The sequence below is a fragment of the Hemibagrus wyckioides genome, unplaced genomic scaffold (genome assembly GCF_019097595.1).
Source record: "Hemibagrus wyckioides isolate EC202008001 unplaced genomic scaffold, SWU_Hwy_1.0 Contig3, whole genome shotgun sequence".
NCBI lineage: Eukaryota > Metazoa > Chordata > Actinopteri > Siluriformes > Bagridae > Hemibagrus > Hemibagrus wyckioides.
The window spans coordinates 552,228-564,266 of NW_026690791.1; the positions used below are offsets into that span (position 1 = coordinate 552,228).

Sequence of the window (12,039 nt, forward strand, 5' to 3'; positions counted from 1 at the left end):
TCCTGGTCATCTTCGTCGCTGCGGGACTTTTTCCATCGCCGGCTTCCAGGCTTTCTCAGCCTTGTCCAGTTGCATGTCATCATTCAGAGACACGCTGGTGGTGATCTTGTTTGGCTTTTTAAGCTCACACAGCTTAGAGATGATAAAAACAATTGAAATGTTTATTTAAAACTGAAAGGCTGTGACTTGAATTAATGCACCAAATAAAAGACTGAATAACCCTCAGATACTCCAGACTTTAATGTTGCAATTAATAAAGCTATCTGGTGTTTTAAAGTTCCCTTTGTGAGACTTACAGGTCCTCGACCTGCTCCAGGGCAATAAAAAGTGATACATTAGCCTGACGCTTCATACTGAGTAAAGCACTGTGCTCCTATAGAGCGTCATGTCACTAACTGTCATGTTTACCTTGTCCAGAACGACGCCGGGGATGTCCGGAAAACCCTCGGGTCTGCGCATGCTGGCACTGACGAAGCGTAAACGCAGCAGGAATTCCCGATTGTACTTCTTCCTCTCTTTTGGGTTACTAGGAGAGGCAGAGGGATGAGGCTCTGAAGGCTGGACCTCAACAGGAGCAGGCTCAGGAGTGTTGTTTGGCTCAGTCTCCATTGGGGGTGTGGTTTGTAGAGGGGCAGGAGTCTCCACAATGTCACCCCCTGTAAGCGCCAGGTGGTCGGACAAGAAATCACCAAAACTGATGTTGGCTTTCTTTGCCTCCTCTTTCTCTTCTTCCATCAGGGGAATGAAGAAACTGACCGGTTCCCTGGGCTTTTTCTGGGATCGAGTCTGATGGAAGAACACACACAGGATCAATGTAATGGTTCTAAAGTAATAGTACAAGCTACAGCACTAAAACTACTGGACTAAACTAGGCTTTAATATCTCCCAGTGTTAAGTCATTCAGTATTTAAACAGTTATTAAGCTAAACAGGTGAGACAGTGTAACACATGAGACTTGTTCCTAAAGTAATGTGTATATATTCTTGATAAGTCACTACAAATAAAGTCAAACCAGCACTGTACACTTTCATTAATGATGTGCTTTGAACAACGCAAGTCCAAGACAAGAAAAGTTCACTGTATTTCAGTAACTAACAACAGGATTAAAACTCTTTTCTACCTTCTGCACCTTAGCCTTGTTTTGTTTCTTTCTCCTGTGTGTTGACTTTCTCCGTCTTCTGCTGCACTTCCTCCTCTGGAGGGATGGAGAAGAGGAGCAGGCCTGGTCTCTTGTGGAGATCCTTTGGGGGTGTGGTTTGTAGAGGGGCAGGAGTCTCCACAATGTCGCCCCCTGTAAGCGTCTGGTGGTCAGACAAGAAATCACCAAAAGCGATGTTGGCTTTCTTTGCCTCCTCTTTCTCCTCTTCCGTCAGGGGAATGAAGAATCTGACCAGTTCCCTGGGCTTTTTCTGGGATCGAGTCTGAAGGAAAACACACACAGGATCAATGTAATGTTCATCATAATGTATCAAAACAGAAATAAAGTAATATTACAGACAACACCACTAAAGCAGCTGGATTTGTTTCTTTTCTTCTGTGTAGTAGTATTTTTGTAGTACACTGAAATTGTCCAGCTCAGTATTCAGCTCTGAAGCAGGGGCAGTGTTCAGCTCCGCCTCCTTTGTGGGTGTGTTTTTTGGAGGTACAGGATCCCTCACAGTGATGCTGCATTCAGGCCTTTTAGGAGGTGTCGTCAGTAAAGATGACATTTTAACTCCATAGAGCTCGGCCATCATGTCTCGATTGCAGTCATTAGGGTCCGTGTTTATAATCTGTAAGGAATTAGGATAAATGCTTGATTCGTGAGCACAGAACATGACCGTGATAAAACCAGCCAGATGTCTGCTATTCTAGCAAAACTTTATTTGATTCATTACCAGTTTGCACTCCCTTTTCTGCAGAAGATGACCTTCATACTCAGCTGGAAAAGAAAAACAGTCCCAACATGTAAGTAATAACACCTCAGGCCCTGTCCCAAATCAGAAAAAGTTCAGCCCTATACATAATAAATTTATATTTTACCAATGAAATATTTTTAATAATGATAATAAAAAATTCGTTACCACTCATGACACCAGCATTTCTGTCCTGAACTTCCACGGGACTGGCCATTTGACACGGCTGCATCTGCCGAAAAAGAGTGCAGAGTTCAATTAAATACACAAACCTAAACAAAGCACAGGAGACACCTATTAGACATAATGACAGACTGGACACCAACAAAAAGGCAGTGGGGGCCTCTAGTGGCCAGAAAACAGTCCACAACCCTGACAGGAAACCAGTAGATATCAGTTTATATCTTGCTCTGTTCATGTTACAATTAGTTGCATATCTTACCTGTATATTTCAGTCTAGTTGTGTTGATATTTATCATGATCAGAAAATGACAGATGATTTTCAAAGTCTTTTCCTGTTTCATCATAAAATGGACATAATAAAGCGTCCAAAAGTCATGATGTACAAATCAATGTGTATAAATCACAACAAAATATGGATTTTAATTAAAACACTTAAGAGAAACATTATTTCAGACTTTTGGATAACAGCCTGATAGACTTTTATTTGATAATTATGTGCAGTATTGAGATTAAAATTTATACTTGATTTGGATTGGTCAGAAGGTGTTCAGCATGGACCTGATAGCAGTTCAGGTTTCAAATCAAATCTCTCTTTTTTAAGAATGTCCTCTTTCTGATTATCGTCTACTAAAAACAGTCTATAATATCTATATAGTCATAATTCGGGGGGTGGGGGTACACTACATTTTTATAACTTATTGGAAAAAATCTTAATCTTAAAAATGTAATATATAAATATTTACAGAAATGCATAAATCAACAACAATGCAAATTATATTAATATAATTATATTATTAATGTAAATTAGACTAATACACAGGAAATAAAAAAACAACATTAATAATCTAAAGATCCTATACATTTAACAAAAACTAAATGTAAAAACCAGCAGACATTTTCTACAATTCTACAATCATTAAAATGTTTACATTTATAGATTATGATAGAGATGAGACTAATGCTGAAATCTAGGGGTGAAATACTTACCACACATACTTACCACAGATACATACCTTACATCATGAATACGAGGTGATGAACATGAGGTGAAGACTGAGCTTTTTAAAGTTACATCTCGTTCACAAAAATACTAACTACCCAAGTGGGGACTAGGACAGGTGTCCTGATGAACTCCATCTTCCCATCAGGATCCACAGGATGCCGTCTACTCAGAGGGGCTTCTTGATTGCCATCCTCTTCGTCCCGCCTCCTCCTTATGCCCTGGCGTGGGACAGGAGTTATCATTGTGGCAGGAGCATAGTACATACCAGCCACAATGTTGTGGATGTCGATATTGAAATAAGGCTGAGGCAAAGGAACCGTTGAAGGCTGTGGACTCCCTGAAAGTGGTGGCCTCCTCAAAGGGGATGGGGTCCTGAGAGGGGATGGACTCCTCACAGGGGGTGGGACTAGGTGATTCCCCTCACTCTCAGGTTGGTGACTTGTACAGAGTGAGAGGCACCCTGAACCAAAACGGCTACCACAGCATTCTGCAGCGCCATGCAATACCCTCTGGTATGCATCTAGTTGGTCAGGGGTTCATCCTACAGCAAGATAATGACCCAAAACATAAGTCCAAGCTATGCCAGAACTACCTGAGGAAAAAAGAACAAGATGGTAAGCTTGAAAACATGGAGTGGCCAGCACAGTCTCCAGACTTAAACCCCATGGAGCTGGTTTGGGATGAACTGGACAGAAGAGTGAAAGCAAAGCTACAAGTGCCACACATTTATGGAAACTTCTGCAACAGATTTGGGAAGAACTTTCTGAAGAATATTTGATTTCTATTGTAGAAAGAATGCCACGAGTGTGTTCAGCTGTTATATCTGCCAAAGGTGGCTACTTCGATGAGTCAAAAGTTTAGAATACATTTTGGTCTAGAAATTGATTCCATGATTTCTTTTTTTAACTCCAATTGCTTATTTGTACTATGCTTTCATTTCAGAGTGCAATGAGACATTAAACTGAATAATTTTCAATAAAAAAATGGAAAAATTGGAGTGTTCTAAAACTTTTGACCAGTAGTGTATATATATGCATAAACTTTTAAGCCATAACATTATGACCACCTGCCTAATATTGTTAGTCCTCCTTTTGCTGCCAAAATAGCCCTGCAGCCCTGACCCATAGAGGTGTGGTCTTCACTAGATCTCTGAATGAAATTTATTTATTTATTTTTATATACACTATATAGCCAAAAGTATTCGCTCACCCATCCAAATAATCAGAATCAGGTGTTCCAATCACTTCCATGGCCACAGGTGTATAAAATCAAGCACCTAGGCATGCAGACTGTTTTTACAAACATTAGTGAAAGAATGGGTCGCTCTCAGGAGCTCAGTGAATTCCAGCGTGGAACTGTGATAGGATGCCACCTGTGCAACAAATCCAGTCTTGAAATTTCCTCGCTCCTAAATATTCCACAGTCAACTGTCAGCTGTATTATAAGAACGTGGAAGTGTTTGGGAACGACAGCAACTCAGCCACGAAGTGGTAGGCCACGTAAACTGACGGAGCGGGGTCAGCGGATGCTGAGGCGCATAGTGTGAAGAGGTCGCCAACTTTTTGCAGAGTCAATCGCTACAGACCTCCAAACTTCATGTGGCCTTCAGATTAGCTCAAGAACAGTGCGCAGAGAGCTTCATGGAATGGGTTTCCATGGCCGAGCAGCTGCATCCAAGCCATACATCACCAAGTGCAATGCAAAGCGTCAGATGCAGTGGTGTAAAGCACGCCGCCACTGGACTCTAGAACAGTGGAGACGCGTTCTCTGGAGTGACGAATCGCGCTTCTCCATCTGGCAATCTGATGGACGAGTCTGGGTTTGGCGGTTGCCAGGAGAACGGTATTTGTCTGACTGCATTGTGCCAAGTGTAAAGTTTGGTGGAGGGGGGATTATGGTGTGGGGTTGTTTTTTAGGAGCTGGGCTTGGCCCCTTAGTTCCAGTGAAAGGAACTCTGAATGCTTCAGCATACCAAGACATTTTGGACAATTCCATGCTCCCAACTTTATGGGAACAGTTTGGAGCTGGCCCCTTCCTCTTCCAACATGACTGTGCACCAGTGACCAAAGCAAGGTCCATAAAGACATGGATGACAGAGTCTGGTGTGGATGAACTTGACTGGCCTGCACAGAGTCCTGACCTCAACCCGATAGAACACCTTTGGGATGAATTAGAGTGGAGACTGAGAGCCAGGCCTTCTCGTCCAACATCAGTGTGTGACCTCACAAATGCGCTTCTGGAAGAATGGTCAAAAATTCCCATAAACACACTCCTAAACCTTGTGGACAGCCTTCCCAGAAGAGTTGAAGCTGTTATAGCTGCAAAGGGTGGACCGACGTCATATTGAACCCTATGGATTAGGAATGGGATGTCACTTAATTTCTTATGCGAGTCAAGGCAGGTGAGCGAATACTTTTGGCAATATAGTGTATGTATATATTCATTCAGAGATCTAGTGAAGACCACACCTCTATGGGTCAGGGCTGCAGGGCTATTTTGGCAGCAAAAGGAGGACTAGCAATATTAGACAGGTGGTCATAATGTAATAGCTTAAAAGTTTATGCATGTGTATACACCACTGTTCAAAAGTTTTAGAACACCCCAATTTTTACAGTTTTTTATTGAAAATTATTCAGTTTAATGTCTCATTGCACTCTGAAATGAAAGCATAGTACAAATAAGCAATTGGAGTTAAAAAAGAAATCATGGAATCAATTTCTAGACCAAAATGTATTCTAAACTTTTGACTCATCGAAGTAGCCACCTTTGGCAGATCTAACAGCTGAACACACTCGTGGCATTCTTTCTACAATAGAAATCAAATATTCTTCAGAAAGTTCTTCCCAAATCTGTTGCAGAAGTTTCCATAAATGTGTGGCACTTGGTTGCTTTGCTTTCACTCTTCTGTCCAGTTCATCCCAAACCAGCTCCATGGGGTTTAAGTCTGGAGACTGTGCTGGCCACTCCATGTTTTCAAGCTTACCATCTTGTTCTTTTTTCCTGAGGTAGTTCTGGCATAGCTTGGACTTATGTTTTGGGTCATTATCTTGCTGTAGGATGAACCCCTGACCAACTAGGTGCATACCAGAGGGTATTGCATGGCGCTGCAGAATGCTGTGGTAGCCGTTTTGGTTCAGGGTGCCTCTCACTCTGTACAAGTCACCGACCCTGGATCCAGCAAAACAGCCCCAGACCATCACACTTCCTCCTCCATGTTTGACAGTTGATGCCACACACTGTGGAACCATCCTTTCGCCTACTCGACGGCAAACAAAGATCCTGCGTGATGAACTGAAGATTTCAATTTTTGATTCATCAGTCCATAATACCTTCTTCCAGTCTTCAGTAGTCCAATGGCAGTGTTTCATGGCCCAGGCAAGCCTCTTTGTCTTATTCTGACGTCTTAGTAATGGCTTTCTTGCTGCAACTCGTCCTGTCAAACCTGCAGCTCAAAGTCTTCTCTTCACAGTTGAAACTGAGACTTGCTTACTACGACCACTATCAAGCTGTGCTTGAAGCTGTTGTCCTGTGAGCTGCCTATCACGCAAGCTGTTCACTCTCAGAAATTTGTCCTCTGATTCAGTTGTGGCTTTGGGTCTGCCAGACCTCTTCCTGTCAGAGTTTGCCCCAGTTTCTGAGTGCCTTTTGATGGTGAAGGAAACTGTACTCACTGACACCTTGACTTTCTTTGCAATTTCTCTGTAGGAAAGACCTACATTTTTAAGTGTTATGATGGTCTGTCTCTCTTCCGTTGTTAATTGCCTTTTTTCTCGCCATTTTTGTAGCGACACGCTACTTTCTGCAGTACAATACTGTTCAACTGATGCTCACGAGGGTATGGTACCACAGTGTGTTCCAACACTGCTTTTATGCAGACAGAGGGGGTTGTAAGTAATCCAGAAAAGCTGGAAGACCTGTAGGAATTAGTAGCACCAGCTTTCAAGGCTTGATCAACCTCCATTGCTGCAGAACAGCTTTAAATTGTTAACCCATTTTGTGTTCCCTGAAAAAGGCCTTTTTGTATAATTCTGAAATGTTGCAATTGCAATAAATAACTGGAAAAATTGGGGTGTTCTAAAACTTTTGACCGGTAGTGTATGTGTGTGTGTATATACACACTTTACTGTGCAAACAGTGTGTATGTGTAAAAATAAGAATTAATAAGAAAGAAAAGCTCAGATATTTAGAGACAGACCTTTTTTATTTATATATCTATTATATAAGTCAGTATGAGTGAGAGTGAGGGGAATCACCTAGTCCCACCCCCTGTGAGGAGTCCATCCCCTCTGTACACCATCATGGCACCTGTCAGGGGGTGGGATTAGACAGCAAGTAAACAATTTTGTCCTCAAAGCTGATGTGTTAGATGCAGAAAAAATGGGCGAGCGTATGGAGAAGGGCCAAATTGTGATGGCTATATGACTGGATCAGAGCATCTCCAAAACTGCAGCTGTTGGGGCGTGTTCCCAGTCTGCAGTAGTCAGTATCTATCAAAAGTGGTCCAATGAAGGAACAGTAGGTTATGGCGGCGAGTGAGGGCAGGACTAGTGAGAAAACTTGAACACAATCAAAGGGGGCTGAACAGAAATGCAGATAACCAGATCACAGTTCTGGAGAAATGTTTACTTATCTTTAATTAGATAATAATGCAGGTCAAATAATCCACAAAACAAATCCAACAAGTCAGCTCAAAAGACTTCCAAAGAATAAATCCCCAAAATCCACAAGGTTAATCCAAAAGCATACAAAAGGTTCACAGGAGTCTAATCAAAAAACAAAGTCAATACTTCCAAAAAGTCATTCTAATTAGTCCACAAAATAAATCCATAAGGCATTCAAAAGAGCACTTGTCAATCAATCAAAACAAAGAACTATACCAGATGCACAAAGTCTTTTAAGGACAAGGCCATAAAACAGAGCACACGGCTGACCTAGACTTAATCAAGGTACAGGAAACACTAAGCAAAGTATTTGTGGAGGAAAAGGGTGACTTAAATACACAAACCTAAACAAAGCACAGGAGACACCTATTAGACATAATGACAGAGACTGGACACCAACAAAAAGGCAGTGGGGGTCTCTAGTGACCAGAAAACAGTCCACAACCCTGACAGGAAACCAGTAGATATCAGTTTATATCTTGCTCTGTTCATGTTACAATTAGTTGCATATCTTACCTGTATATTTCAGTCTAGTTGTGTTGATATTTAACATGATCAGAAAATGACAGATGATTTTCAAAGTCTTTTCCTGTTTCATCATAAAATGGACATAATAAAGCATCCAAGAGTCAGAATGGACAAACCCATGTGTATAAATCACACCAAAATATGGATTTGAATTAAAACACTCAAGAGAAACATTATTTCAGACTTTTGGATAACAGCTGGATAGACTTTTATTTGATAATTATGTGCAGTATTGAGATTAAAATTTATACTTGATTTGGATTGGTCAGAAGGTGTTCAGCATGGACCTGATAGCAGTTCAGGTTTCAAATCAAATCTCTCTTTTTTAAAGAATGTCCTCTTTCTGATTATATATATACAGTTATACAAACCAAAAAATAGTCAATGTCAAATATGTACAGAAGAAACTGAATTTGAGTTTAGAGACTAACTAACTAACTAACTAACTAACTAACTAAATATAATCACAATTGTTTACATCAGCAAACAAAACATTAATATAAATTATGTATACACAGGGCAGAGGGGCGCCAGAACGCATATCACAACATGTAGCAGCTCCTTTTCCCTGCTGGCCCAGGTGCATGGGGTGCCGTGATCGTATAGTGGTTAGTACTCTGCGTTGTGGCTGCAGCAACCCTGGTTCGAATCCGGGTCACGGCATTGGCTTTTCCACATCACCATTGAACGCTAGGCATGGCTTTTGACCGCTGGCCGTTTGTCACTTGAAAAGCATAAACAGGTAGGACCCCGCTCCCCTTAAAGCTCACATGGGCCAGTGGCGCAATGGATAACGCGTCTGACTACGGATCAGAAGATTCTAGGTTCGACTCCTGGCTGGCTCGGCTACCTTTTAAGAGCCCAGAGGTGTGCCACAAACTCCAGCTGCCGAATTGCTGGCAGAGTAACACCTCCCACAATCCCTGAAATGCGGAGAGTCCTGTACTGGGAGGTACGCTGGCTTTCTGAACCAGGAACACCAGCCCACGCTCTGTCTAGCAGCTGATCTTCCGCTAGAGTGACAGCTTGAGTAGCTGGATGTTCGGTCAGCGCTGGCCAATTTTGTGCTCTGCAATGCAAGGTTCCCATACAAAGCTCTGGATGATACCGCGCTGGAGCTCAAACTGCTTGGTGGTCGAGTAAAATGCCGATCTCAACTCTCCCGGGGAGCCCTCCCATATGGTCTAGCGGTCAGGATTCCTGGTTTTCGCCCGGGTTTGACTCCCGGTATGGGAACGTGACTTTATTGGATTGCCCGCAGAACTGGCGAGGAGTTCACCAAATCGCTCAGTTAATAACGGCCGGGATCGCTTCCTCAACAGAAACCAAAAACGATCACTGATTGCAGCCAGCAGCATGTTGGTGTTGTGTTCATTTCGATTCACTGCGCAAAACGTTACATAACTGATTTGTCATCACTTATTTATTTGTAGGCTCCCCCTAAGGCTCCCATGGGCCAGTGGTGCTACCTGAAGAATGATAGTCTGGGTCAGCCGGCCAATCACAGCTCACCCGGGAAATCTTTCTCGCCCAATCACATCGGCCCGTTACATCTTTCTTCCCCAATCCCTGCGCTGAAAAGATGGACAGACAATGATGGCCGCGCCCATAGCGAGCCAATCGAATCTCTCGCAATTTTATCGTTCTCCGCTAATCGCAACAATGGCCCGCCCACGGCAATCGATGGATCGTGCGCGCTAATGATGTGTCATTCAAGTCAAATGTATTCGCATAATTACAGTGTCATCCATCAATCTAACCTAACACTAGCCTACAATCTCCACAGAAGGTTGATCTGAAAAAGAGACCTCAGTCTGGGAATTCCTCCACATCTAAGAGTACATCCCCTACCCTGACTCCATCGCCATCCCCAACTCCTAAGCCTCTAATTGGTGAAACCCTGTCTTCTGCTTCTTCCCAACCATGTTCTAAAAGTAGTGGTGGCTCCAGCAGTGGCAGCATCACTGATGAAGGTCAGTGCAAATAAAGATGATCAGACTTTATGGTGTGTAGGAATGTACTCTCATTCACACTATTGCAGTTTACCAGTCTCTAACATACAAAAGCCAATATGGTTGTGGACCATGAACGTAGACAGGGTATTCAGAAATGAACACATCTATCTACATAATACATAGACCACCCTGAGCAAATTGTGTCAAGACATAGAGCAGGGTAAAAGTATAAACCATATCTAAGGTGTTGAATGTTCCAAGGAGCACAGTGGGTTCTATCATTGTGGAAAAATGTTTGGAATCAACAGGATATCCAGCCAAACTCAGTAACCAGGTTAGAATGGCTTTGATCAGAGAGAAAACAAAAGCCCACTGACAACTTTAACAGCTTTAGAAGTCCTCTGCAGAAAAGGGAGAACTTGCTGGAAGTACAGCCATCTCAGAAGTTCTCCATCAGTAAGAGCTTTATGTTGGAATAGCTAAATGAAAACTGCTGCTGAATATAAGCACTGCTCAATATTTGGGCAATACCACTGTTATTGTGAAGCATGGTGTTGGCAGGAGTACTTCTCAGTGGCAGGAGGGGAAAGACGGGTTAGAATTAAGGGAAGGATGAAAGCAGCCGAAATACAGAGAGGTTCTTAAAGAAAACTTGCTCCACAGTGGACACAGCCTCAGATTTTAAGACAAGGTTTAACCTTTCAGAACGACAACATGAATATATCCAAGACAACCCTGGAGTGGCTTTGGAACAACTTTCTAAATGTCCTTAAATGGCCCAACCAAATCCCAGACCACATAGGACTTCAGTGAAGCAACATGAAGATGGCAGTTACACCTGTAGCCTGTAGAGTCTTGTCAAAGTAGACTTAGAGCTGTACTCAGTAAATTGTGCACAAATCATATGTGATTTTTTCATCTCTGTAAATTACCTGTATTGTTTTATTTACAGGTAGACATGGAGGACTTTTTGACTCTGACTGATGGAGATCTGCAGGAGCTGGGGATTAAAACAGACGGGCCCAGACAACAGATTCTGGCAGCCATTTCTGAACTTAATGCTGGAAAGGTGTGTTTTTTAAAAACTGCTAGTCAGCGTTGTCTAATCTGGTCCCATGTTTATAGACGGTTTTGTTATAATATCATATGAATTTCAGGGAAGAGAAAGACAGATACTGCAGGAAACTATCCACAGTTTCCAGTCATCTTTTGGGAGTAGCGCAGCATCCTGCAGGTTATTCACATTTTGAGTATTAAACACAAGATATAATAGATATAAGATATAAATTAAACATTATATAGATTGTAAATTTTCACATTTTTTGCAGAATCTTTGTGTACTTATTGCCATTTCACTGTATCTGGAAGCTCTAATATACTTTATATTTATTTTCTTATACTCCAGTTTGGGCAAGACATCAGCTGCATTCCCTTAACAAAAGGTAACACTTTTGGCCAGATGAGGGACTGGAGAATGGTGCCAACTCACTTCAAGACTGATCGTACCCAAAGCAAATGAGAAGTCACAAAGGACCTCACACGTTATTCTGCATAAGGGACCGCATCTTAGAATAACGCATACAAGCACTGACATAGGGTCGCATATTGGATGTGTCTATTTTGCCATCCAATTTGTGGTGTTTAATGTATTGCTAAGTTTGGGCATGATGACAAATAACTGTCTCAGATGATATGATGTACACCGATCAGCCATAACATTAAAACCACTTGCCTAATACTTTGTAAGGCCCTATCGATACAAAAACAGCTCAGACCTTTCAAAGCTTGGAGTCTACAAGAGCTTTGAAGTATGC

At 42.1% G+C, this 12,039-nt stretch overlaps 1 protein-coding gene and 2 non-coding genes across 3 annotated transcripts; 2 read left to right on the top strand and 1 right to left on the bottom strand.

Annotated features, from left to right (window-relative positions):
* Positions 1 to 344: 344 nt before the first annotated feature.
* Positions 345 to 1,266, bottom strand: LOC131350257 (eukaryotic translation initiation factor 4 gamma 1-like). Its single transcript, XM_058385441.1, has one exon. The coding sequence runs from the start codon at positions 733 to 735 to the stop codon at positions 349 to 351; it is 387 nt and encodes a 128-aa protein (XP_058241424.1). The 5' UTR covers positions 736 to 1,266; the 3' UTR covers positions 345 to 348.
* Positions 1,267 to 8,861: 7,595 nt separating this feature from the next.
* trnah-gug (transfer RNA histidin (anticodon GUG)) lies at positions 8,862 to 8,933 on the top strand. Its single transcript has one exon. It is a non-coding gene; the product is annotated as a tRNA-His (tRNA).
* Positions 8,934 to 9,042: 109 nt separating this feature from the next.
* Positions 9,043 to 9,115, top strand: trnar-acg (transfer RNA arginine (anticodon ACG)). The gene has a single exon. It is a non-coding gene; the product is annotated as a tRNA-Arg (tRNA).
* Positions 9,116 to 12,039: the final 2,924 nt, after the last annotated feature.